The sequence below is a fragment of the Grus americana genome, chromosome 3 (assembly GCF_028858705.1).
Source record: "Grus americana isolate bGruAme1 chromosome 3, bGruAme1.mat, whole genome shotgun sequence".
In the NCBI taxonomy this organism is placed as follows: Eukaryota; Metazoa; Chordata; class Aves; order Gruiformes; family Gruidae; genus Grus; species Grus americana.
In genome coordinates this window covers 16885116-16910391 of record NC_072854.1, presented here as the reverse complement: position 1 = coordinate 16910391, position 25276 = coordinate 16885116, and the positions used below count along the sequence as shown (strand labels likewise).

Below are 25276 nucleotides of genomic sequence, written 5' to 3'. Positions count from 1 at the left end.
AGGTAATCTTGAATTAGATTTTAAAATGGGTTAAATGGGTTTTTATTGCATGTCATAAAGAACAATTTACATCAGTTCATTTCACTTCGTAGAGCAAGATCCTACTTCGGTAATATTTATCTTTGCTATCCTAATGGCAACATTTGTAGATCCAAACAAAGCATTTTGTTTCTAGAACGCTAGTTGTAATCCAGTCAGAGGATATTAAGCAACTTCTAGGATTAGACCCTTAGTGAAAGTTTCTTCCCTTTAGTTTCATATTTCCTTCGGTTGGCTGCTTGAATTGTCCTTCTATAATTTTGCATTGGAGTATATCCTGTACAAATAGGGAAGAGATTTTGACCTATAAGGAGAGACCTCTTATTAGCGTACATACTTTTAAATTACAGTAGCTATCTGAAGCATCTTGACATATGATAGATAGCATTGTTGCTATATGGGTTTGATTCAACTTGTTACTTAAACAAGCAACCTCCCACCCTTATTTCTCAAGGAGAAACTTAAGATCTTTCTGATTTAAATTCATGCATGCCACTTTGGATATATCTAATGTATTTGTAATGTTGCTGCTGCTGTCAAACCAGAGGAATTACATGCATTTCCAGCAGTAACTCCATTGTAAACCTCCCTTTCTCTCCAACCCCAGGTTCATCTACGAGGCACTAATGATGCTAGGATCCCCTGTACTGTGGAAGTTGGTGCAGTGCTCGTGCAAATTAACGTGCCTTGTGCCAGTTTTAGACTTTCCTAAAAATGGGTTTAGTGCAGGAAAAATAAATAAGGTTATATGGGATGGGAGAGGGAAAAGGGGAATCCATTTTTGGTGCAAAAACGCTGCCAGGGTGATTCCCGCGTCCCATACCGGGAGTCCTAGCCCAGGGCCGGGGTCCCGTGAGGCGATACCCCGCTAACGCGGCCCTGGGCCTTACGGGAGAGCGGGACGGGCGCCCTCCCCAACCCCTCCAACACCCCCCCCGCGTACCGCGGCCGGAGAAAGCGGCTGGGGACTCCGGTGCAGCTGCGGTGCCAGCGCCTTAGCCCCCGTGAAGGCTGGACGTGCAAGGGGAGAGGTGAAACCGGGGAGAAAAAGGGGTTTTTTCCTCAGGAAATCGGCCTTTGACAGCGGGGGGGGGGGGCGGGCATCAGGAAGGCCCCCAACCGTTGGGGGAGCAGGTTCCCCGCAAAGTTTTACTCGTGTCTTACTTGCGCCGTCCTCCACGTTGTAACGAAGGGGCTGCGGCTCGTATCACCCGCGGCCCAGCCTGGCCCAGGCCCTACGGGGGGGGCCTCAGCGCTGCCTCAGCCGCGGCGCCCCCCGTCCCTCGCGGAGCCCCGCACCGGCGCCAGCACCGCCCCTCCCCGCCCAGTCGCCCAATGGGGGCGCGGCGACTCCGCCCCGCGGTCCGCGACAACCAATGGGAGGCGTCGCGCGGCGCCCGTCCACCTGCGGCTGCGGGAGCCACCTGAGCGGGCGAGAAAAGCCGACAAAACCCGTCGGTGCGGCGGGCTGCGCGCTGCACTCTCCGCTCGCCCCCGCCTCGCCCTCCCGACCAGCTGGGCCAGTTCTGCCGCCCGCTGCCTCCGCCAGACATGACACAAGACTACGACAAGTGAGTGAGCCGGGCGGGGAAGGGGAGGGGGAGAGAAACGGGTCCGGTCCGACCGGTGCTGCCGCCCCTTCGGGGGGCTCGCCGCCCGGGACCCGCCGCCCGCTCTCCTGTGGGGCCGAACCAGGTCGGGGGGGGGGAAGCTGCTCTTCTCGGGGGCCCGCCCCCTCCATCTTCTTGGAGGAGTAACCGGAGGCTGTGGCGGGGCGGTGCGAAATGGCGGGGGAAGGGGGGTGAGCCCCGGGGGGGGCCCCCGGCGCAGCGGGACGACCCCGGCGGCCACCCCGCCCCGCGAGGCGAGCGGCGAGGCAGGGCTGGCTTTGAAACCCGACACCCGCAGCGAGGCGTGGGTCAGCGCCGCCGCCGTCCGCCCCCCGCCCCGCCGCGCCTTAAATGCGGGCGGTGGCGGTGAGCGGGCCGCGCCGTCGGGAGAAGCGGGCGCCGCCGCCGCAGCGCCGGGCTACCCCTCTCCTGGGGGCTGAGGGAGGCGGGCGGGCGGAGCCGCAGCGGCCGGGCTGTGCCCCCGCCGGATCCCGGCGGCGGGAGCGGCCCCCATGGATTTCTACGAGGCGCACCCCTCCGGCAAGGTGGATTTCGGCAGGTAAGGGGGGCGGCCGGCGCACGCCCCTGCCCCTCCGGCGGGCTCTCGGGGAGCTCGGCTGCAGTACCTCGTACTGCGCGAACCCGGGTGTTAGGAGAGTTAAAACTGAGCTTGAGGTGTGTTTTCTGTAACTTCACGGTGTGGAATGCCGAGACGTCGTCTTCAAGCGGATCCCTTGCAGCGTTTAATGGCCTGGGTTTGTTTCTGCGCTTGTCACCGTGCCCGTCTGGAGGTGGTGGCTGTGGACACCGTAAGAAAAACGGGATAACTCTGAAGGGATTTGAAGAACCGATTATAAAATGACTGTATTTTGAATGATCGGTGACTCAAATGCACTCATTTCCTAGGGAAAGCAGATTTTTACTAGTTTGGGGTTTTTTAATATACTGCTCTCTAGAAAGAGGACTCTGATGCAGCAGCTCGCTAGCTTCATCCTGTGATTAGGATTTTTCATACTTTTTTTTTGCTTCAGTGACACTTAATAGATGAGACCATAGCAATTAGGTACGTGCACTTCACTTTTCTGGCACGTAGAAGCCATCGAAAGAAATCTTCTCTGCTGCCTCAGCATTAAAGGTGTGCTCAGTGCAAGACCAGGTATAAAGCACATTGTGGCTGAAGATCTCCTAATGTCTGGAGTTAAATTGCACGGTGAGGGAGAGAAGGGGTGGGTTATGGATCGGTGAAGTCATTAGGAATAGTTTCTGTGATCAGAACACTGCAGGCTGTGGGATCCTCACGAGCAAGGAGAGAGTATTTGCTTTTTGTAGCATTCCTCTGCTTCTGCTTCAGTCACGTAGAAAATAAAGTTCAGAAATTATTAAAGCTGCAGTAGGAAACTTGTTTCCAGCCTTTACTGGACATCTCTACTACTTTGCGAGCAGATCCAGTAATCTTGAAACCTTAAACTTAGAAAAATAAATGTTTGCCTTCTCTTATTAATATGTTGGCGTTTTCCTGAAAGAAGCTGCGGTTCCGTTAAGGGATTGAGTTACTGCCAAACCCTGTGCTTCTCTTGATAGTTCTGCAGATAATTTTTTTCTATGCTGCACTTAGAGGGGTAGGTTACCTGCAGGGCAATGTGCTTTATATTTAGGTGTTGCAATGACAAAGAAATCACACAAAAATACGTTGGTTTTGCATTTGCTATGTTTCTGGTTAGTGGCTGCTTTAGTTTTCAGTATTTTTGGTTCTCTCTTTCCATGTGAACATTGCGTTGCTAGAGGGAATCAGCTTAGTGGTCTTGTGAGTTCCAGCAAGGCTGACTTAGCCCTTCAGCTTGGCAGGGGTGGATCGAGGGAACTGCACCCGGGTCACTTCAGTTGCCTTTTTCTTTACGAGTAACTTTAACTTGAGGACTTAGCCATTTGCTATGGATATTCGAGGCTTCTTCTATCACATTGTATAAGACTAGAAGCTTGTACCATGTCCCTAAAGAAAATTCTGCTTTGTCTTCTGCTGTGCAGTCTTCAATATGAATTGAATGTCCTTGATACTAAATGTGTACAAAGACCTAAAGAAAGGGCTCGGTGCAAGAGCTTGTCTTTTTTGGGGTTTTTTTTGCCTTTTTCCAACCATATAATATAGTTTTATAGCCACAAAGCGCTCTTACAAGTCCTGGAAACTCCCACTCGCTTTAAGTGTCTTTCGACTCAGCCAGGCTGTCTCATTGAAGCTCAGCAGGACTCCTTGTGTAACTGATAAAGGATCGAACGCATAATTTGCAAAGTGCTTTGCAATCTTTTTGGTAGAAGGTGGTGATAAATGTAGGATACTGTTAAGCTGATTATAGTGATTAGAGTATTTCACAACTTTGTATTTCACAACTTTTTGTAGTATATTTCAATCTCCGAATGCATCTGGGTAACTAGATGAAAAGAATGCTTATCTACTGGGGAAAGGGTGTGATGGTGGTGGGGAACTCGTTTTTGTGGGGTTCGGGGTTTTTTAATTATTTATTTATTTTAAACTATTACCAATTCATTAAAAACCGCTGAGTTTGGGATTATTTAAGAAAATAAAAAAGCCTCCCTGCCAGTCTGCAGTAAACTAATGTTACACTTGTGCTGGAAAGAAAACTGTGTGAACTGTTTTAAAAGTCAGATTTAAACAACATTAGCTTGAGCCGACTTGAAAGATGAAGCATATACTTTAACAACAGAACCAAAATATATTACGTTGTCTAAGCTGGTAGGACAGCATTTTCTACAGGTGTCCCACTTTCACCTGTGGGCAGAAGGTCCAAGTTACCTTGTTGCCAGCAATCTCAAAATGTTCAGAATAAATATTTTTTTTTTTAATACTACAACATAAAGGGAAAAACCTCCACTTTTTCTCTTTTTTTCCCAGTCATCCGTTGAGGGTGTTTCAAACTAGCATCACAGATTATTTCAACAGTAACCAGGCAGTAAGACTTTTGGCTTCCCTTGTCAGAAAAATTCACTGCCAAATTGATTTGAGGTCCCTTTAACCAATTTCCCTGTGTAGTCTATAACTAATCAGCAGCTTCTGGGTGGTGTTTTCAGAGGGAAAGACCCTTCTGAAAGCTCTGGGGGAAAGAGATGTTTTATTAATTCACATGTTCTAGTCCTATGTGGGAACTGGAGCAAGTTGCGGCTTGGTAGTATTACACAGGATGGGCTAGAGGTTTTGTAGGTGGTAGGCCAGTAAGAGCGTGTAGCTTTTTCTGGGTTGGATTCAGAGCATGAACAGGTCAGTGGTGCTCTTAAACGGCTTTGTGATTTTATATAGGCTGGTGTAATCCAGCTGAGTTTGGTCAAAGTAATCCTGATTTACATTGAGTGTGAGTGAGATCAGAATTAGGTTTCTGGGCTTTTTGTGTTGACTAATCCTTGCAGTGCACTGAATCAGAATATGAACCCTGTGAAACTGGGGCAGCTAATTTTGAAGAACTTCAGGAATGTTTTTCATGTGTTCTAACAGGTGGCTTTTTTCTTTCTTCCTTTTTTTTTTTATGATTCAAGTAAAAGACCCGTGTTGGTTCTTCAGAATGACTCTCTCTACTCTCAGAGACGTCCTTACACCAGTGAAGATGAGGCCTGGAAAACCTTTCTTGAAAATCCCCTTACAGCAGCTACCAAAGCTATGATGAGCATCAATGGTGATGAAGACAGCGCAGCTGCCCTTGGACTGCTGTATGATTACTATAAGGTAGATTGCTGTGGGTACGCTCTGGCAGCCAGCTGAGCTCTTGTTCCACCTGTGGAAAAGGCATCATTTGCTGGAGGATTTTACAGAAGCTATGAATAGATCACGAGGACTTTAAAAACTATGTGGGTTTTAAATGGAAAAAATTCCATGTCCCTTTTTCTGAAAAATGGTTTACTTTTAGGACAGTAAAATAAGATCCCCTGGATCTTAATCTAATGGGTCAGAAACTTCAGCTGTGTTTTGCCTGTCAACTCCAGGTTCTGCAGGAGGCAATGTATTATAGAAATAGTCGTGAAGAATGAGACTTTAGGAGCATGTCCATGTCTGAGTGTAAATACACACAGAGGAAAAACTTCTCCCTTTTTGCTCACATGATCCCTATTCTGGTGGGACCATTGGCCTTTGCTGGAGGTTGTATGTGCTGCCTTAGGCGCAGCTGATACTAAGCTATAACTACAGATTTTTGGTGATGTGTGGGGCTGAAGTGTCCAGCTTACAGAGTTGCCGCCTGCATCCCTCTAACCTTCAACAAGCTTCAGCTCCTGTAATCTGTTAATCCTTTGGCAACTGTGGTTGTCTTCCCCAGTGTTCTCAAGTCTTTTCGGAGTTGTGCACCTTCCTAGATGCTCACAGGTGAATTGAACGCAGTCAAACAGATAACCTTCCGGTTTGTGTGGGTTACATTTTGCTGGGCTTTCTTTCCTAAATACCAGAAGTCTAAGCCAGGGTAGTTTTCTCCGGTCCATGTCTAAGTCAGTGGAGACCAGCAGGCATTTCCAGGCAGGGAGGCGTCCTGCTCGCGTTAGACGCCTGCATTATGGTTGCCTGGCTCACCGGGTGGAGATGCCTGGTTTTTTTTCTTTGCTGAGCTTGCAGGGAAGCCAGGAGGCTGACTTGGCTCGCATGCCTGACAGTTTGGCTAGTGTCTTTTAACAGTAGCGAGTGCAATTACCAGCCATGGTATGTTCCTCAAGTGTGAGGAGAGGCTGCCTTGTGCGTACAAAATCCTTGCCTGTCATTTTAAGAGTTGAACATGTCTTATGTATCAAAATATTCTTGTAATGCTTAATATGGAGATTAGTGCTCCATACACATGCCAAAATGCCACAAACTCACTGATGTGGATGTTATTCAGCTAGTTTTGTGAGAAAACTGGTTTTCTGCTTTGTGCCTGCACTTGCTATGCTCGTCAAAAAAACCCCAACACTTTCACTAGAATGACTTTAATGCGCAAAATCAATTTTGATTTCTAAACCTGTAGATTACAAAGAGAACGCTGATGTTGATCCTTCACACTTGGCAAAACAGAAGGGATTTGCTGTACATTAATGTCTAATTCAAGGTTTCCTCTTGTGTTTGAGTATCAGCGGGTGTACAGAAAAATCAATTGAAGAACAGGTATGCCGCACACTTGTGTGAAGCAAAATGGTTAGAGGTTGTAAGATTTATTGAGGGCTGTTACAAAGTGATGCTAGAGGGATGACGTCTAGGCATTTCTGATATGCCCTCTTTTCAATATTAAGGGCAGCTGATAAGATTACCTTTGTACTAAAAAAACCCCAAACCAACAAAACCAAACAATTTGAGTTTTCTTCCATTTGACAAATGGGCTACCTTGATAGCTCAACTGAGGTTAATAACACCTTATGGGAAACAAATTTTTGATCAAAAGCTAGAGTTTAGGAGTGTTGGACTTAAGGCCAAACACAGCTTGGAAAGCCCTTGTTTTTCAGCGTCTAGTTAGTTTTGGCCTCCTAGCAGTCTTCAGCTAGAGGTTCTCCAAATTTGGCTGGTTACCCTGGAAAATCCAACAGTTCTGGTGTTACTGGAGATTCCAGGTTATGTGGAAGAGCCAGGACTTGGGTTTTAGTTGGAGGCTGCTTAGAGAAGTGTACCGTTCACACAGGTATGCCATCAGTCTTCGAGTTAGCAGTAAAGCGGTGGTTCCCCTCGTTGTGCCCAACTTGGCAAATGTGGGCAGTATCTGAGCAGGCTTCAGTGAAGGAAAGTGGTGGGAGTCTACTCCTCCTTACACTGCAAAGTGTTTTATTTGCTCATTCTGCAGGTGTGTTGAGGGTGTCAAAAGTCCTGGGCACCATGACGCAAGCAGAGGAGCTTGCGTGGACTTGCTGTGTGGTTGAGGGGACCTGAGCACAACAGACTTGTGCCAGTGGTGGGTTGCTGGGATGCTGGCTGTGTGCTGTGGTGAACAGAACTGCTGTGGGTCAAAGAATTCACCTTCTTCTGTATGTTTTGGCCTTGCAGCACAGCCAGGAAAATGGTGTGCGTCTGCGTGTGGATGAGGTGGCTTGTGTGATCAGTGTTGTGGTGTGTGGCGTTTTCAGGGCAAATCCTGTCCACGGCATAAAATACCAGGAGCAGTATTGAGCTGTATTAAATCCAGAGCACTGGTGGATACTTCTCCTTTATAACAGATTTAATACAGTTTGTGCCAGTGTGTTGTATGTGGCCATGCACAAAAATGAGCTGTAGCATCCCAATACACTTACTGACTCTGGTCATCCCTGAATCCCTTGGCCTCCAAGAAGAAAGGAAAGCCTTGAGTGGTCTTTGAGAGCGCGTGTTCATGGGCAAGGGGCTGTGGAGCAGCATCCTTTCACAAGCCTTGAGCTCTTTCAGCAAGCTGAACCCTACCAGTCTGCAAAGGAGAAAAGCTGGACTGCCAACACAAACCTTGGGGATTCTCCTCCTGGTCCTGTTCAGCCTGGTGCTGGTGCTCCAGCCAGGGACGGCTGGGTTTCTGCACTGGTTTTCCCACTGCCTGGTGCTGGCAGGAGCCCAGGGCTGGCACAGCTGGATGGGTCAGCTACATGGGGCTCTGTGGGGCATCACCTGGGGCTGGCCTGGCATCCCAAAGCTGTGCGAACATCGGTCAAGCTGTAATGCTAATAATGACTGGTATTAGAGAGCAGTGCTTTCTTAATTGGACCAAATGGCTGTTTTCAGCAGCTAATTATTTTTTTTTCTGTATGGGAAGAAAAATGCAATTAGAGTATGTCTTATATTTCTTAGGTTCCAAGGGAGAGGAGATCTTCAACAGCTAAACCAGAGGTAGAACATCCTGACCAAGACCATAGCAAAAGGTATTAGTTTTTATCACTGCGTGTCTGCTTATCTCCCTTCCCTCATGGGCTACCAAAACTGCTGAAGGAAAGTAACTTGTTGCACCGCAGTGTTGTGCTGGAAGAGAGAAATTGTTTGCTTTTACTCTGTGCCCCAAATTCCTATGCTGCCCCAGGGTAGGGGTGGGGATTGGACCATGATGTGGAGAGCTGAGGTCCAAGCTGCTTTTCATCACCATCATCTGCTTTCTATGTACTGATGTCATACAGTCAGCATAGCAAAAGCTGCTCTTTTTAACACTAGACGCAGCCTGGTAGCACAGGCACCCCTTCCCAAGGCTGTGGAGATGACTGGTGACCCTTTTATTTTTGCATGTGGGTGCTTTTGTTGTTCACTGCTGATTTTGTTCTCAGGCACAAGCAGCATTGCTTCGTGCATGTGCTGATAGGGAAGGACTTCAAAGTGCTTGTGATTTAATTTTGGTTTTGTATTGTTTGTGGACTTCTTTTGTATCCTCTGGAAGTCCTTTCTTCCTCTTCCTGCCCTCCCTCCCTTGTGTCTCCCAAGCAGAAGATGATACTGATTAAGTAAATATTACAAATGTGAGGTTCATTCAAGCCAGGCTTCCACTCCTATCATCCTCTTCCTTTGGACAGACTAGAATGCTTTAAGGACTCAAGGTGAGGTTTTGTGGTCTGAGCTGACTGAACGACTTCTTGTTAAGAAGAGCAGTCTGGTTCCCAGCCACGTGTTCCCACTGCTCCCCTCATACCAGCTCTGGTCTTCCATTGACCCATAACCTAGCAGGAAAAAAAAAAAAAACCGTGGCTAGTTTTCTGCCAGTGGAACAAGCCGAACTGGCTCACCAAGGGGGACGGGGAGGCATCAGAATTGGTGCAAAGGAGAGGGCAGGACCACGTTGTGGGGAGGGAGAAAGGGAGAGCAGGCTGACTTGGTGGCTTCTAGCTATGAGGTCAGTTCAGCCACAGATCTTGGTGGTGTCCTGGCATAAATGAGTGTGGTGGGGTGGAGAGTGGGAAGTTATGCAAACCACTCCGGGAGCCTTGGTGTGGATTTTCTTCGGGGTTTGAGCATGAAAGAGGGGCGTAATTTCCCTGTTAGTGCTTCCTGGGTGCTGCACAATCCTAGGCCAGAGGAGCAGCAGCCTTGGTCTCAGTCCTTCTCCATCCACCAGAGAGCAATTTCATGGAGCCTGCATGTGCTGATGTGTGGTGGGGAAGGACCTTGAAGTGCTTAGTTTTGGACTGCTGTTTTCCAGATCCAGTGAGGATCTGGGCTGTGAACCCTCACCCTTTGCTCCAGGGTAATTCATCTCCAAGGTGGGGTTGTTAGCAGTGGGTGAGGTTTCTTTTCTGAATTAGTTTTTTCAGCTTTTCAGGTTAGGATAGAGCTGTTCTGCACAAGCAGGAGACTTGGTGTCAGCTGTCCTTGTCCAGAAGACTGAGAAATATTTGTAGCTCTTGTTTAATGAGAAAATGAACTGTATTATTTATGCATGATTTTTTTCTTTTCCCTTTAAAGGAACAGCATCCCAAATGTGACAGAACAGTCACTCATTTCTGCTGGAGAAAACAGAGTCCAGGTTCTGAAAAATGTGCCTTTCAATATTGTCCTTCCACACACGCCCCAGATGGGCATGGACAAGAGAGGCCACCTTACCACCCCTGATACAACGGTCACCGTTTCAATTGCCACGATGCCCACCCATTCCATCAAAACGGAGACGCAGCCCCATGGCTTTGCAGTGGGCATCCCACCAAGCGTCTACCACCCCGAGCCCCCTGAGCGAGTGGTCGTCTTTGACAGGAACCTCAATCCCGACCAGTTCAATTCCAACACCCAGCCTCAAAACTCCCAGAGGCGAACACCAGACTCCACCTTCTCAGAGACTTTCAAGGAGGGCGTGCAAGAGGTACCGAGAGAGGCAGTCACTGTGTGCACGTGTGCGTGTCTAGATCTGGATGGAGAGATCCAGTTCCATCTTTAATTGTTCTTGTTACGTGAGCCAGAAATCTGTCCGGTTAATTAGGAATAAAAGACTTTATCAGGTGCATAAGTATAACTTGGTAAATAAAATCCACACAACATGAAATCATTATCAAAAGCAAATGACTAATCTTGCCAGTGACAGAGCCTTTGGCTTGTGGAGTGTGGAAATAGTTGTCTTGATCCACAGTACCAGGCTAGGTTTTGCAAGAGTTCAGCACTCTGCAGTGCCTTTGCAGGTACTGAAGTGACTGTGTCTGTAAGCTTCCTTACTGCCAGTTTCTAGGCGTGGTGTGTGTCAGTGGAAAACAGTTGATTTATTTAGGGGCCTTGAGTGAGAGTTAAACCTGGATGAAAATCCATGGGTTTTTTGTTTTATGGTATCAACTGAAAACAACAGCATAACCATGTGTGGTGGTTTTTGGTGGTGGTTTTTTTTTTTTTTTTTAAGCCAGACCTCAAGGAACTGTGTAGCCATGCCCTTTCTTTTAGATTTTGGAAAGTTTTACAATGTTGCCTTAAGCTGACTCAGAGGGCTTGTGAGATGTTGTGCTTAGTTGACACCCAAAAGTTTTGAATTAAAACCCTGCTCGAGTGTCCTGTTTGTACAGACCCAAAATTAGTTATCTGATGATGAGTTTGCCTGCCAGAAGTTCTGTGGTAACGAGTATCTGTTTAATCTTGACTTTTCTTGTTTCTGCTGTGTTAATTGTTGTGTTGTTTTGTTTTGTGTCTACCCCAGGTTTTCTTTCCTACTGAACTGAATCTGCGGATGGCCAACATGAATTCAGAAGATTATGTTTTTGACAGCATTTCTGGGTAATGCTTTAAGGCCCCCATTTGCTCGTATCTTCCCGTTCTCTTACAGTTGGCTTGTCCATGAGCAAGCAGTACAGCTCACTCCCTTCTGCGCTGAGTCTGTCAGGCACTGGGGGGGCTGTGGATCTCAAAACTACAACAGTATCTGCTCATTTGAATTTCACAGTTGGAAATCCTACCTGTATCTTTAAGGAAAACTTCCTGCAGGGTTGGAAATACCACCCGGTTTCAGTTGCTGTCCTTGTACTGACTCCCTGTCCCATGGGAAGACGCAGTGCTGTCTGTCAGCTCTGCAGTGGTCTTGGAGTTGGCTTCCAGCTGCATCCCTCTCCCTGGCCTGTTTGCCTTGCTCTCTCCTTGCTGGAAATCTACAGCAGAAATAGGAAGCATGAAACTCATCTGCACTCTAAGGGTGGGGATAAACTAGGTGTTTGGTTAGTTGCAGTTGACCAAGAGGGAAGAGGAGAAGACTGTGGCCACTGAATGGCTTATTAGCTTGTGAATTTAATTTAATTGCTAATAGATACTTTTCTGTTCCATGAGAGCAGCTTGCCGCTCTCAGCCTGAACAGGGAGCTTCCAGTCTTGCCTGCTGATGTGTCTTGGGATTTAGTTTGCCAAGAACTTCTCTTATATGTTCGTTCATGAAGGAAATGGTTGAAAAAGGGGCTCATCCTGTTTTCCAACTTCCTTGCCTGTTGATGGCTTAGTGAGTCAACTAATGACTTTGGAATTTCTCCAAATTAAATGTGGAACGTTTAATCGACTTTCCAGGAAAATGCCTTAGCAATCACTGCCCTCTTCGCTCCATAGGAATAACTTTGAATATACTCTGGAAGCCTCCAAGTCCCTCCGACAGAAGCCTGGGGACAGCACAATGACTTATCTGAATAAAGGTCAATTTTACCCGATCACACTGAAAGAAGTCAGCAGCAGTGAAGGAATCCATCACCCCATCAGTAAAGTCCGAGTGAGTGACAGCTTTTGTGGTTTCTTGGGAAAGAGGGTGTGTACAATGGTAGTCTTAAACTCTCCCAAAGTGCAGTAATCTAAACCAGAGCATCAGCACTAAGGCCAGCTTACCCGCTCTCTTACGTCAATGTTCGTTCCTTTGCTGTCCACCTACTTCCAGACCAGCCCATCCTGGCTCAGTCTGTTAAGAAGTGGTGTCAGCACTTGTGTAAAGATGATGCAACACCTGGAATGAGATCCTTGAACTCCAGTTAGGAGAGCAGTTCTGCTCATCTCTGTTTATGACCCAGAAAGCGCTGCTGCCTGCCTTCCTGTTTGGCAGCAGTGTGCCAGCTATACTGTGATGTGTCAAGTGGGAAAGCCTAAAGCAGAAAACCTGGTACCGGGGAGACCTTCCAAAACAAATGTACTCTGTGGCCTTTTCTCTTTCATGTATTTGCATCTCTATTTATTTTTTAATCTTACCCCCTCCCCCCTTTGCCTTCAGAGTGTCATCATGGTTGTGTTTGCTGAAGACAAAACAAGAGAAGATCAGCTCAGGCACTGGAAATACTGGCACTCAAGACAGCACACGGCCAAACAAAGATGCATTGATATAGGTAAGGAACATGCTCGTTGCTGATGTCAAACTCCAAACCTAATTCCTTGGCAAGGTTTCATTTTTCTGCTAAAGCTTTGTTATCTTAAGGAACCTTTGGATCACGCTCTCTGCTATCCATAGCTTCGCTGAAAGTCCAGAGAGAGCTTTTGATTGCTTGGAGCTAATGCTGTAGTTTTTAGAACTCCTTAGACTGAGTTTTGGAGGATTTTGGTTGGTGAGCAGGCTGAGTTTAGGGGTTTGCCTTAGGAGATCGAGCACACCCCTCCAAACTACAGTTGTTTTGGCATATCCTGGTGCTTGTAGCTAAATCACAGCTTATAGACTCTGTGGCTGTCCAAAATACTGTGTTTCTTCAAAGGACAAGATCCTTGTAGAAATACCTCAACGCTAATGATCCTCCTTCCCACAGCTTCGCTCACAACTGGTCTTTGGTACATGTAAAAAAAGAAAACACTGCAAATTTCCATTTGCCTCCAGACAAGGCTGGGGCTGGCTGGCTTCCAGCCTTCTCTGGCTGAAAGCTGGGTTGTACTCCTCGTCCTTTCCTTCTGTGAATAAAAGCAGGGATTAATCACTTGGCACTTAAAGCAGACGCGCATGCAAATCTTTGTTTGTTATTGAAGGAGTTTTATTGAGAGCTTATGCCCTTGCTGTACAGGGTAGAGTTTCCCCACACATAGCAGGTTATGGCACAGGACATGCGATATTTGGGATGTCTGCCTTCCTCAATGGAGTTTCTAGTTTGGAGAGTCCTGTTTTCTTCCTTCCTCCTGTTTGTTGTCTCTTTGGTTTTGTATGAGAACCATTTCCAGCCTTTTTAATGATCCATTCTTACATACAGTTCAGCTTCCTCTGCCCCCAAGGCATTGCTGAGGAGTTGCAGTTTCTGGTTGCTTTGTGTGATTAAGGACTCCAGATGGTATCGCCTCTTCTTCTTCCTCACGCATCCTTCTTTCTAACAGCTGACTACAAGGAGAGCTTCAACACCATCAGTAACATCGAGGAGATTGCGTACAATGCCATATCCTTCACTTGGGACATCAACGAAGAAGCAAAGGTATGTGACCACGATTATATTTCCTGTCCTTTTAGCAGATTTGGGGGCTGGAGGAGGGGAAGGGTGTGTGGCCTACCTGGTGATTAGCATGTAACAAGTTTGTTTACGCTCTTACATTAGGCAAAACCTTCTGGCTATTTCTTAAGAGGGTTTGCATGTGCAACTGAGGAGAGCTTTGCAACTGCTTTAAGGCTCTTGGCAGAACTGCCTACCTGACAGACAAGTACTGACAAAAGGAAGCGTGAGCGTTTCCAGAGCAGATGAAGTGGCACAGGAGGTGTGATGGAGCGTAGCTGGGCTTGGCAGGGAGCACAGTCTCTTGGAGGATCCCTGCGGGGGGCAGCTTCTGAGGGAGTTAAGGCTGTGGCAATGGGCTTGCCTGTAGCAGAAGAGAGAGTAGCTGCTGCCATTGAGCTCCCAAAGCGTGTGTTGCTGAAACTGCGGATCCCAGCACTCAATGACTGACTTCAAGTTAGAGCAGCCTTCTGGTGACCTCTGGTTTGATCTTTTTTCAGAACTGTGGGCACTACAGTAGGCGCGTAAGTGCGGGCACCTTCCCTAGCTAGTAGCTAACTGCAGCTATTTGAAGCCACTCCGGCTTTTGAAAAAGGCACGGGTATCTTCTGGGTACCAGGACAGCAGGTCAGAGAGTGGAGTCACCTCTGTTCCAAAGGTGTTTCCCACTGGTTTGTTGCTGGACTCAAAGTGCAGGAGTCTTCCTTGGAGAGTTTTGTTACTGCCTGGGTTCCCATTAAAAATTGGGAATGGTTTCCTTCAGTTTTTGGAGCCTGGCTGTTCCCTTGCTAGTATATCATGTGCTAGTTACTACCATTTTGGGGAAAGCCACTGGTGGCTGTGAAGTGCCGTGTCTAGGGAGAGCCTAGCTTGGGGGCATAGGACCTCTCGGCAGAGAATGCAAAGCTCCTTCTCTGGAGCTGTGTGCCACTATGCTCTGCAGGAGGCACAGGGGTCTGCCTCACTGCACAGAGCTTGCTGTCACCACAAGCTTTGCTCTGCCTTGCACAAGGGCTTCGGAGAAAAGAGACAGGGAGAGGTGGTGTGGGGGCTGCTGTTGGGTTTCAGCTCTGTGGGAGAAGTTTGGGGTGCTTGGCAGGCATTGGCAAAGAGCTGTGTGTGCTGATGATGACAGCGCTGCATTGCAGCATGTGTGATGTTACTTTTGAGGCTGGTGCTGGGTGCCAGCCTTCCCTATTCACTAGATTCAGCTACTGGCTTTGGCTTCAGTTGGGTTGAGAGGGGTGGCAGGAGGGACCTTAAGTGCTGGAGGATGCTAAAAGACTGATGGGCTGATGAAGCACTTTGCCATGTGAACAAACAGATGAAGCTTCAGAAGGGCTGTCAAAAGGAGGCAGTAAGTATTCCCAAAATGGTATCCTGCTTCCACAGGCAATCTAACATTGTCCTGTTCAAGGAACTCTGGTAATCTGCGTCTGTAAGGTACTCAAGGTCTTAGAATTTGCATGCAGGGTTGGATCATGTAGGCACAGCAATGATTTCAGGTCCCCAAGGAGTTGGAAGCACTTTGAAGCTCTGCAGCTGCCTCTCTGCTGGCTGAGCCATCCTACGGCAGTAGGAACAGGCTGCTAACCCAAGAGCAGGGCTTAGAGCCGGTGCTGAGAACCCGGTGGCTGCCCCAAGGAAAGCCACCCCTTCCCACCAGGTGACAGAGCCCAGCCCTATGAAGGTGGTGCAGGTGGTTATTGCCCAGGTGCTCTGCAGACCCCTGAATGAGTAGTTTCAGTGAGTGCGGGTCCGTATCTGTAGTGAATTTGCCAACAGCAGTTTGAAAAGGTCTAAGGACCCTCAAAGTGGTATTTCAGCTCGGAGCTGAACTTCATGGGATAAGGCGGTACGGGGAGGCATGACCCAGACTGGTTTTGTAGCTACGTAGGCAAATTTACCTCCAGAGTCACAATCTTAGTGTGTGAGATCCGTATACTCTGAGTATTGGTTTGTATGAACCTGCAGAGGGGACTGTTGATACCAAGAGCACAAGCCTTGGCTCCTGGGATCAGTATCAAATTAAGGCAAAAATACTCTGGACTTGAATGTTCAAGGAACTGGCATTTTTAGCAAGTGCTCTGTGTGCTTAAGTGTCTGTTTAACTTTATTTCTTTTTCCTGAGTGGATGTGTTTTGTCAATGGTTGGATTTCTCACCAGTAGAGCTGCAGTTCTTTCTCAACTCCTGTGATCTTATCAGGAGATGCCTGAGCCAATTTCAACAATTTTTATTGCATGGTTCATTTACCTTGCATGCTCTCTCTCTCTCTCTTTTATTTTCCTTTCCTTTTTTTTACCTTTCCCTCCCCCAAACAATAGTCTTGAAATATGTGAAGAGAGCAGAGAATAGAGCGTGCTGAGTTTCTGATGCTACAGAAAGTCCTCCACAGTAATAAATAGTCTTATGTTTAATAACAGCAGCAGTGTCGCCTAGATGATATGTTTAACAAGCCAGCAAGCCTTGACTATTAGAAACTTGCTTCCTGAGCCCTGGAGTAACCTGGACCAGAGCCAAATGATTCTTCTGGGGTTGCTGCTTCTCCCATTTTCCTCTTACTGTTGCTCCCAGTTTGCTGTGGGAATGATTTGGTCCTGTGCAGAGGTGTCAAACGGGAGGTGATGAGGCTCTGTATCTGGGGTTTTTCATGTAATTGCCCATTTAGACACCCCAGACTCCGTATGTGTGTTGGGTTTAAGGGAGAAATAGCATATTATCACAAGAAGTTGTCCCTAGCAGCTCTTGGACCAAGTACTTGCCCTTCTTGTGCTAGCCCTTGTTGTGGGGATGTACAGGAGTATCGGACCTCTGATGTTTTGTCCCTGCAGGAGGGTGTCACCTGCCTGAGAGGGCGCTTTGTCTGTTCCCTTGGGGCACTTCAGGGATTTTGTAAAACACAGCTTTCTGGTGAAGAAACACTGTTTTCAGGTGATACGAGTCATATGCTCACCCTGTAGCAAGGAAAATGTGTGGATTTTGCAGCTGTGGAGTTGGAGGATGGCAAGGATGTTTGAGATGCCCTCAGCAACCAGTATTTCCCAGTTGTGCTGTGCTGGGAGAGCTGAGGGCAACGCCAGGGCTTCGGATGCTGGATGCAGCACGCAGGTCTGGCTCTGTACAGATGGAGTTGTCAGACAGCTGGCTGACTTGGTGTGCTGTTTGTGAGCCCATTCATGTAGAAACCAGGAGTATTTCATGCATGACGGACACTTCATGCTCTGGAACCAGACAATGTCCACGGGTTTCAGAGCAAATGCTGTGTGCTGCTTTCTGGCAGCTCCTCTCTGCCCTCTTCTGTTGCTTTGGGACATCACAGGAGCTGCTAGAAGCAGCTGCTTTATAGAAGAGTGGTGGGTTAAGTATTCCTCTGACCTTTGCAAGAGTGTATTCAAGCTGGAAAGGGGCGAGGATGCATAGCCTTCTTTGCTCTGAGACAGTGAAGGGAGCCAAGGGCAGGAAGGCAGGCTAGGCTTTGAGAGGGAAAGACAAACTGCTCTGAAGTGGTGCTCCTGAGACTGGAGCAAGGTCAGGGTTAGAAAGATTGACAGGAGGCACTGTGGAGTGGGGAAGCCATGATTCAGGTGGGCTTCCAGGTGTCAGTGTTAGAGGTGAGGTCTGACCCCGCCACCTGGCAGACCAGGGGAGGGAAAGAATTGGATGAGGAGAGATTTGTGAGAAGAAAGGGGGGAGACTGTAAACTGGAAAATTAGTTGATGAACTGTGGTAGATTGTTGAATGGGATATTTAGGAAAGCCAATGCAGCTACTCAATCAGGAGCCTTCCTGGTTGGGTGGAAGCATGATCCGATGAGTCTGACAAAGATGTGTAGCTGATACTCACTTGCATGCAACAGGTAATGCTGGAGTTACCCTGAGGCTTGTGGAAACTTCAAACAGTTTCCCACCCTGTCCTGGATGTCTGCTGTGTTGGGCAGACAGTTGAGGTGGGGTTCTTCCCCTGCAAAGAAGCTTTTAGATGTCTGAACACAACCTTGTCATTTTTCACTTCTATGAGTTCATTAGGGACTGGGTGTCTAGAGCTGGGATGGAGCTTTCTCTGAAGGTGTCTGCCTTTCCTTGTTGACTGAGTAGGCTTGGCCGTCTTTAAAATCAGGGGATTTTAAAGGTAGGGGAGGGGAATCCTATCCTTGGAGCCCTTTTTGTGTCTTTGACATCTGTGTGTCAATCACAAGAAGCATTTGTAGGTTCAGGTCATGAATTTTTGAGGCCAGGAACCATCTCTTCCCAGGTCTGTACAGCATGCCCAGTTCTCCTTCTCTTCATTGGTACCCGTTAAACATCTTTTAATGAAAATTACTGCTACGTGCATGGTTAAATGCACATTTCTTTCTGGTGTTTCCTGCTACTCTATTCATAATGTTGGCCATTGTCCTGTTACCTCTGTTGTGTTACCCGTTAGGCTGTGAAGCAAATTCTCTGTCCCTTAACTTCAGCCTGGGGACATGGCCTGCTCTCAGGTCAGTGGCAGTTGGAACAATCTGGACAGATCGGTTTCCCCAGGGTTAACTGGCTTTGCTGGATCCCGCTTTGCTCAAATCCCGTCTGAGCTCCTGCCCGGTGGAGCAGGAGGGTTGGGACCTCATGTCTGAGCAGGGCAAGTTGTCTGCATGGTGATGGCGAGAGCCTTTGCCCTGTTTTTGTAGTCTTAACAATGCAAGGACCTGCTGTTGTGCTGGGGCACCCCTTCCATGCTTGCCAGTGGGTCCCTTCTGAAACATAGCGTTGCTTCCAGCAGCTCCCAGAGAAGGGCCTGGTGGAGGTCTTCCCTCTGGCTTGCTTTAGGTGGGACTGGAGCCAAAAATGATGTCACTGCACATTAAGGGCTCTATTGTCCTCCCACTCCTTCCCTCCAAAAAAAAAAAAAAAGCATTGTAAGCCAGATGCTGTGTGTGAAAAGACCCTTTCTACTAAAAAGGGATACATAGCAAGGGTGTAACAGGGATGTTTATTGCTGGAGAATATTGTGGTAGAGCTTTTACTGTCTTTCTACCAAAGGGAAGGTGCTATGTTATCTCTTGAGTGATACCCTGAATGACAGAGCAATTAAATAATGAACTTTTTTTTTGTCCAAGAAGAGTGGAAGGGTCTTGTATTAAAGTAATTTGAGGCTAATTTGGGTTGGCCATCTGAAATAGCAGATTGGGCAGCGAGGGTGGTCTTCTGGGAGATCCTCTTGTGTGTTGACTGCAGCTCTTGGGCAGGATTTTTGTGTTCAGATGAGCTCAATTTTTAAAGAGGGTGGATCTGTTGCTACAACTTGAAGTAAGGCTGGGGTGTACACCACTGATTTATTTTAAGAGTTTATTCTAGCATGATCCTTGGTGTTCACTGTAGGAAGAATTTCAACTTTTTTGATTGATGAATATTGCATGCATTTATATGGATGCCATTGTAATGAAACAGCAGTCATATGCCTCATTAAAGAAGGTGTTGCCACCTTCAGCAGCATTGAGGAGGTACAGGTTTGGCTAGTTGGAAATGAAACTATGAAATGTGATGAGTCAAACATACTTAAAGGAAAGAGATTGGTTTGAAGCCAAGGCTGCAGACCACAAGTACTTTGAGGCACAAGTACACACAGCCTCTGGAACAGTGACATAGGAAACTCATGTTGCTTACCTGCCTCTTAATGCAGACCTCTCCCTACTCTGTCCTGGGTTTTCTTAAAAACAAGCATGTGTGGCCCTTGATTTAAAGTGTTGCAAATTAGAAGCAAGTTTTCAACTCACAGTTCTTTCTTCAAAACTTGGTGTCCCAAACTTCACGATCCTTCTGGTCTTCCAACAAACTATGGAGCTCACAATGTGTTTCCTAATGCTGGAAGAAAAATTTTCATGAAGTTAGCTCTTCTATGGAGAGAACTAGATGGTTATTTTCTTCCTTTTCTCCATTTCTTACATACCTGATGGCAAAACTTCCTTTCCAGCCATTTTAATGCCTTTGTAGACATAATTCTTTCCGGTTTGTGTTGGGGTTTTTTCTTGTTTGTTTTGGGGTTTTTTTGTTGAGGTTATTTGGTTGGGTGGGTTGGGTTTTTTGTTTGTTTGGGGTTTTGGGGGGATTTTTTTGTGTGTTTCCTTTTTTTAACATATTGCCAATTTTTTTTTTTTGCCAAATTACTGCTTTTACTTTCTTTCCAACAAACCGAACAAAAGCTGACACCTGGCCCCGCACCTATATCTTATCAGTGTGGGGTGTTAGAAAGCATTGGTAGGACTGGGAACCTCCATCCCTGGCTTTCCCACGTGTTGCAAGCAGAAATGTTCCTGTATTTCCTTGCCTCAGAACAGGTTGGAATAACAATCAGTGTTGCTCTTTGTTAGCAGGAATATATATTTTCCTTTCATTACTATTCATCTTTGGTTTTTTTGATGGAGTAAACTTGCTAGAAGGATGTTCTCTGGGTCATATTTCCCACTTGGCATTCCTTGGCGTGGTGTGGGACCCACGGTGTGTTTTATGTCAGTCACCCAAATTGGGCTTGGTAGGTTTGAATGCAAACTAACTACCCCAGGCTGCGAGCAGGACGATACTGGGTCTGGCTGAGCAGAGCTGGAATGGATACAGCCCTATCGCACATCTGCCAGACAAACCTTATTTGGAGCATCCGATCCCAAAGGCAGGAGGTGGCTGGGGAGCCCACAGGTGCATGAGTTGCCCAATTTTTATATCTCTTTCCTGGCTCGCCTCCTGCTGATGCAAAACCTGTGGTGCATGTGGGAGGTGAAGAAACGAATGTGAGAGCAGTAAGATTAGCCACCTCTCAGGTGATCTGTACCAAGCGGTTTTTTTTTTTCCTTCTTTTAAAGACAGAACAGTCTTCCCAGCACTGCTTTCTTAGGACGTGCCTTCGCAGATGCGCGCAGGCAGACCTGTGCTTGCCCTGCCTGCACTCCAAGCTGCCTGCCCGTGACCCAGCGCCAGTCCTGGAAGCCAGATAGCTATGTTAGCACAGTGCAATGCCCAGGCTGACAGCTCTGCCTCTCAGAAGGGCTTGGAGCTGTGCTGGTGTAATTTATAAGGCTTTTTGGCTGGAGGTGATTTGCATCCAGCCAGCTCACGGCACAGATGAAGCGTGTTAAGGCCTATCTTGTACACATCAATGTGGACAAATCTTTAGAAAAGACCCTTTCTTTTCCCTTTTATATTTGTCCAAGCCTTTAGAAAAAACACATGCTTTCAACCATCAGCACTTAAATAAAAACCTTTGAGCTTCCGGGTAATTTTTCTTTAGTGGAGGGCTGATAAATGAGTTGTTTGTGGAATCTGGGCCTAGGGCTGCTCCTTCAGCTAACTAGCAAAGAGTGCTGTGACCACATGGCTGCATACCCCTGAATTGCACATGCATCTGCGGGAGACCAAGCAACCTGGTGGCTGCTGGGCTTTGCATTGACATTCCCAGAATTCCTGCTGGCAGCCAGGGTGGGGACCGGCTGTGTCTTGGCATTGCAATAGCTGTGTAGCTTCCTGCTCCCTAGTGTTGGATGGTGCATGTCTTGGTTCTCCGAGGGTCTGTGCAGGCAGAGGAGGAGGGACTTGATTCGTGTCCTCTAGCCCATACCCAAGTCCTTTTATTTAGGTCTGATGAATCCTTTACCATATTTGTTCTCTGGTTTAATCTGCTGTTGTAGCCTCAAAGGCTCCTCTTCAAGTCAGTTTGGTTGAGGGTTTCTATGACCCTTTGTTCTGCAAGAAGTGAAAATAACATGTAGATGAAGTCAGCTGTGCAGTGACTGCTGCCCTCCACAGCCAGAGACCACAGGAATGGCCTCGCTGATCTGAAGGAAAGCAAAGCAAGACATGGCTCAGGTCCAGTGGGTCCCGTTGAGTGAGGGCTGCATGTGGCTCAGCTTGATCTGCGAGTAGGATGCATGGTGATCGGTTGACAGGCAAGACACTGCCTATGTGTTGGGGAAATGGTCCCAGGACGCACTGGAATCCCTTTGCCTGCTGTGTCTTGGGCAGAACATTGAAATTACTTGGCCAAGGTCAAGAAAAACAGTATCCAACTACATTCCCTGGAAAGAAGCTCATCACAGTTTAACCTGTCCCTGGCTGTTGTGTTGTAAGCTCTAAACTCTGTGTTCTGTACAAACAGTCATCCAAAATCAAAAGCATCCTGACAATTTGAAGTTGAATATAACATTAAAATGAGAGGCTTTTGCCTACTAGTGCTAGAAAAGAGCTAAAGTTTTTATCTGAATTCTTAATAGAGAAAAAAATACCCAATGGACTTGGATTATTGAGCAATGTCTCTGTCCTCAGAGTACAAAAATATAATGGCGCATAAATAGGAGGAGGTAAATTCAATTTACTTGTCTTCTGTTGAAATGAAAGCCGTGTGGACCGAGGTGATCAGACTGGAATAGTCCGAAGTCCATCTGTGTAGGGCCTTACCCAGAAGGATATACAAGACTTTGCGTGATGGGGAGATCTGTTATGTGGCCATTACGGTCTTACCCATGGCAGTGTTTGCTGGGGACTGGCCAGAGCTTATGGTGTGCTAATACCCATCTGAGTTGCTTGCCATTACCTCTGGCAACCCCAGACATTGTGGATGTGTACCTGCATATCGTTCCTCTTCAACTTCGCTTTGCAGTGAGTCAGAAGAGGCTGTACAAGGTGACATTTCTTCTAAAGCTGCTGCATATGTAGCCTTTGGACTAATCAAAATTGGTGGTGCTTTTTGTGTGACAAAAGAGCACGGTGTCCAAGATAAACTGAGGAGAAGAGATCTGGGTATGCAAGCCTTCATTTAAAAAAGGCATCTTTCATCTCGCTGACAGTGAGGTTCCTGCAGTGCTTTGATTACCCTTTAATTATGCCTGTTTTTCCTGGTTTGTTTGAAAGGCAGATCTTGTTAGAAAAAGGTGCTGCGTGGAAAGAACTTGGCTGTCTCTGCTGCCCTTCCTTGAGGGCACACAGCAGAGCTGCCAGATTAATTTTTCTTTTCTGCATTATTAAAATGGAAGATTGTTTCTTGTAGGTTTGAACGTAGGCACGGTGTGTTTCTCCCGAGTTAGGCGAGGAGGGGCACAAGTAGCCGGGTGGTTAAAGCAGACCGGGAAGTCATGAGGTCTGGCTTCTTCCCACACTGGCTTCCAGCATGATCCCAGAGGAGGTGCTTTAATCCTTCTGCCTTCAGTCTTTCATTGTGTGTGGCTGGGCTGCTGCTCGTTGGCCCCAAAGGCTGCAGGAAACTCAACATGGGGTTGTAGCATGTTGGGGTGAATGTCAGATTGGGGGGGGGGTTAGCAGCTCATACCAGCTCACAGGTTTCATGCTGTTTGGTGTTTTATCTGAAACCCTGCCATTGTGGAGCCATTTGTCTTGATGAGAATCTCAGCTTTCATTAATAATAATGAAAAAGCATGAAAAAAATCAACAAAAAAGGAAAATAAAGCCTAGCTTTGGTTGGAGAGAAAAGCCTGGAAATATGATTCAAATATAGACTAAAGGCTTAACTGCTAAGCAAGCAAAATAACTCAAGAACAGGTTTCTAATCCTTTTAGAAATCTCAGTTTTAAAGAAAATCTGCTTAACTTTTGAGGGCTTGGCTCAACATTTGTAAGTGCTCGGGCTTGACAATGCTCTATTTTTAAGTTGAATCTTGGGAGGTGAGATGAAATTTTTTTTTTAAAGTAACAACAAATCTTAATATAGCTGAGAATGCGGAACTGCCCTTAGAAAAATAGGTTGGACACACGAAAAGGAATCTTGCTCAGCAGGCTGAAGACGCAGAGCAACTTCTGCGGTTACGTTTTTCTTTCTTCTGGCAATTTTGGGGTGGGGATGTAGCTGGCTCAGTCACTTGGCCTTACGCTTCTTTTTGAACGCAAGACAAATCTTCCTGCTGAGCACCTGGCTTGAAACTGTTTTAGCCCAAACTGGAAAAGCAGTTAGGTAAAACTCTTTTTGTGGAACTTGAGGCAACCTGAGGTGGCTCAAAAATAGGAGTTACAGGATGGGTAGGGAGAAGCAGATGATCCTTTTGAACTGAAATGGTGGTGTAGGAACAGGACAAGACAGGCTGGCTCTCTGTTGCTTCAGATAGGTGATTAGGTTTTAGTTGTCATCTCCTGCCCAGAGTCCTGAAAACTTAAATGGCATGAAAATGAAGTCAGCTGCTTAAAGCCAAAAGTAATCAAATGAGGAGACTCTCATTTGTAGGAGGATAATCTTTGTCATCTGACAAGCATCCCAAATTCCCATGGGATACCCATGCAGCTTGTATCTGCAGCCCAGCATGCTGTGTGGGCTTTGCATGGCTGGTAAGCCATGGAAACTGAAAACATAGACCTGAATTCCGCGGTATCGCTTGCTAGGGAACTGGTGGCTGATGCTGCATATTGAGTCTGCTGGCGTCCAATGGCATGAAACTCAAAATGAGGGATTTCACAGATATTTCGAGGCTGTGGTGCACCTGCTGGCATGGCTGCTTGGGAATCTTTTCTTAAAGAACGCAGTCATTTCTTCATACAGACCTGAGAGTTGTATGTGAATATTCAGTATGGGTAAATAAATTTAAAATGTAAAAATATGCAAACACCAGAGTTGTGTCTCTCTTAAAACAAACCCCCTGCTCAGGGAACACAATTATTCAGGCTGTGCATACATCTGATTACTTAGCTCCCAAGTGGGTGACAGCAGCTCTTCAAACCCCTTCAAGCTTTCCCCTGGGGCGTGCCAGCGCTGCAAGCAAAATGCCCTCGTAAAGCTGAAGGTAGCAAAAAGGGAAGGGGGGTGTGTGTGGATAAAAGCTGGCAAAAAGCCATCGTTTAGGTAAGTCTGTAGAAGATTGAGAAGAGCTTATTTTAAAATAATTTTCCTGGCTGCAATTTGGGTTGTATTTAATGCTTTCAAAAGAAGTAGTCTTAGAAGAACCTGGGTTGGGGATGCTGAGGCCCAGGCTGGTGGGTGAGCAGGCATTGAGCACTGCTCGCCTTTGGTGCTGCTGTCCCTGCGCGTCGTCCTGGCTGGGGCCACTGCAGAACAAGCGGCGGGGTGGTTGGGGATGGGCTCTGCCGGCACGCCGTGCTGGCGTGAGTTACACACTGTTTCACACGTCTCAATGTCCCTTTGCACAAGTGGGGCTTGGCAGGGGCGTTGCCAGCTCCATGGGACAGTGTGTGTGCACAAGGGGAGGGGATGGGGACTGTTTGCTGGGCTGGTGTGCCGCTGAGCTGGTGCTCACAGGGGCTGCAAGAAGTTACATGTGAATCTTGAACATTCAGGCGAGTTACTATGACACTTATCTGTACTTCCCATGCCCGCCCGCCCCCCCCCCCCCCCCGCCTTTTTATACAACTATATATGAG

The 25276-nt window shown here is 47.1% G+C and overlaps 1 protein-coding gene across 2 annotated transcripts in view; it reads left to right on the top strand.

The window, feature by feature from the left end:
* Window positions 1–1476: 1476 nt before the first annotated feature.
* Window positions 1477–25276, top strand: part of GRHL1 (grainyhead like transcription factor 1) — a 44645-nt gene continuing 20845 nt past the window's right edge. The window contains exons 1-8 of one of the 2 annotated variants that reach the window (XM_054822555.1): window positions 1477–1610; window positions 5193–5379; window positions 8413–8483; window positions 10006–10396; window positions 11213–11289; window positions 12102–12258; window positions 12748–12859; window positions 13824–13918. In XM_054822555.1, coding sequence (XP_054678530.1) covers window positions 1591–1610; window positions 5193–5379; window positions 8413–8483; window positions 10006–10396; window positions 11213–11289; window positions 12102–12258; window positions 12748–12859; window positions 13824–13918 — 1110 coding nt within the window. In that variant the 5' untranslated portion in view covers window positions 1477–1590. Of the gene's footprint in view, window positions 1611–2095; window positions 2209–5192; window positions 5380–8412; window positions 8484–10005; window positions 10397–11212; window positions 11290–12101; window positions 12259–12747; window positions 12860–13823; window positions 13919–25276 lie in introns of those variants that run through there. The other variant, XM_054822554.1, reaches the window with a different exon arrangement.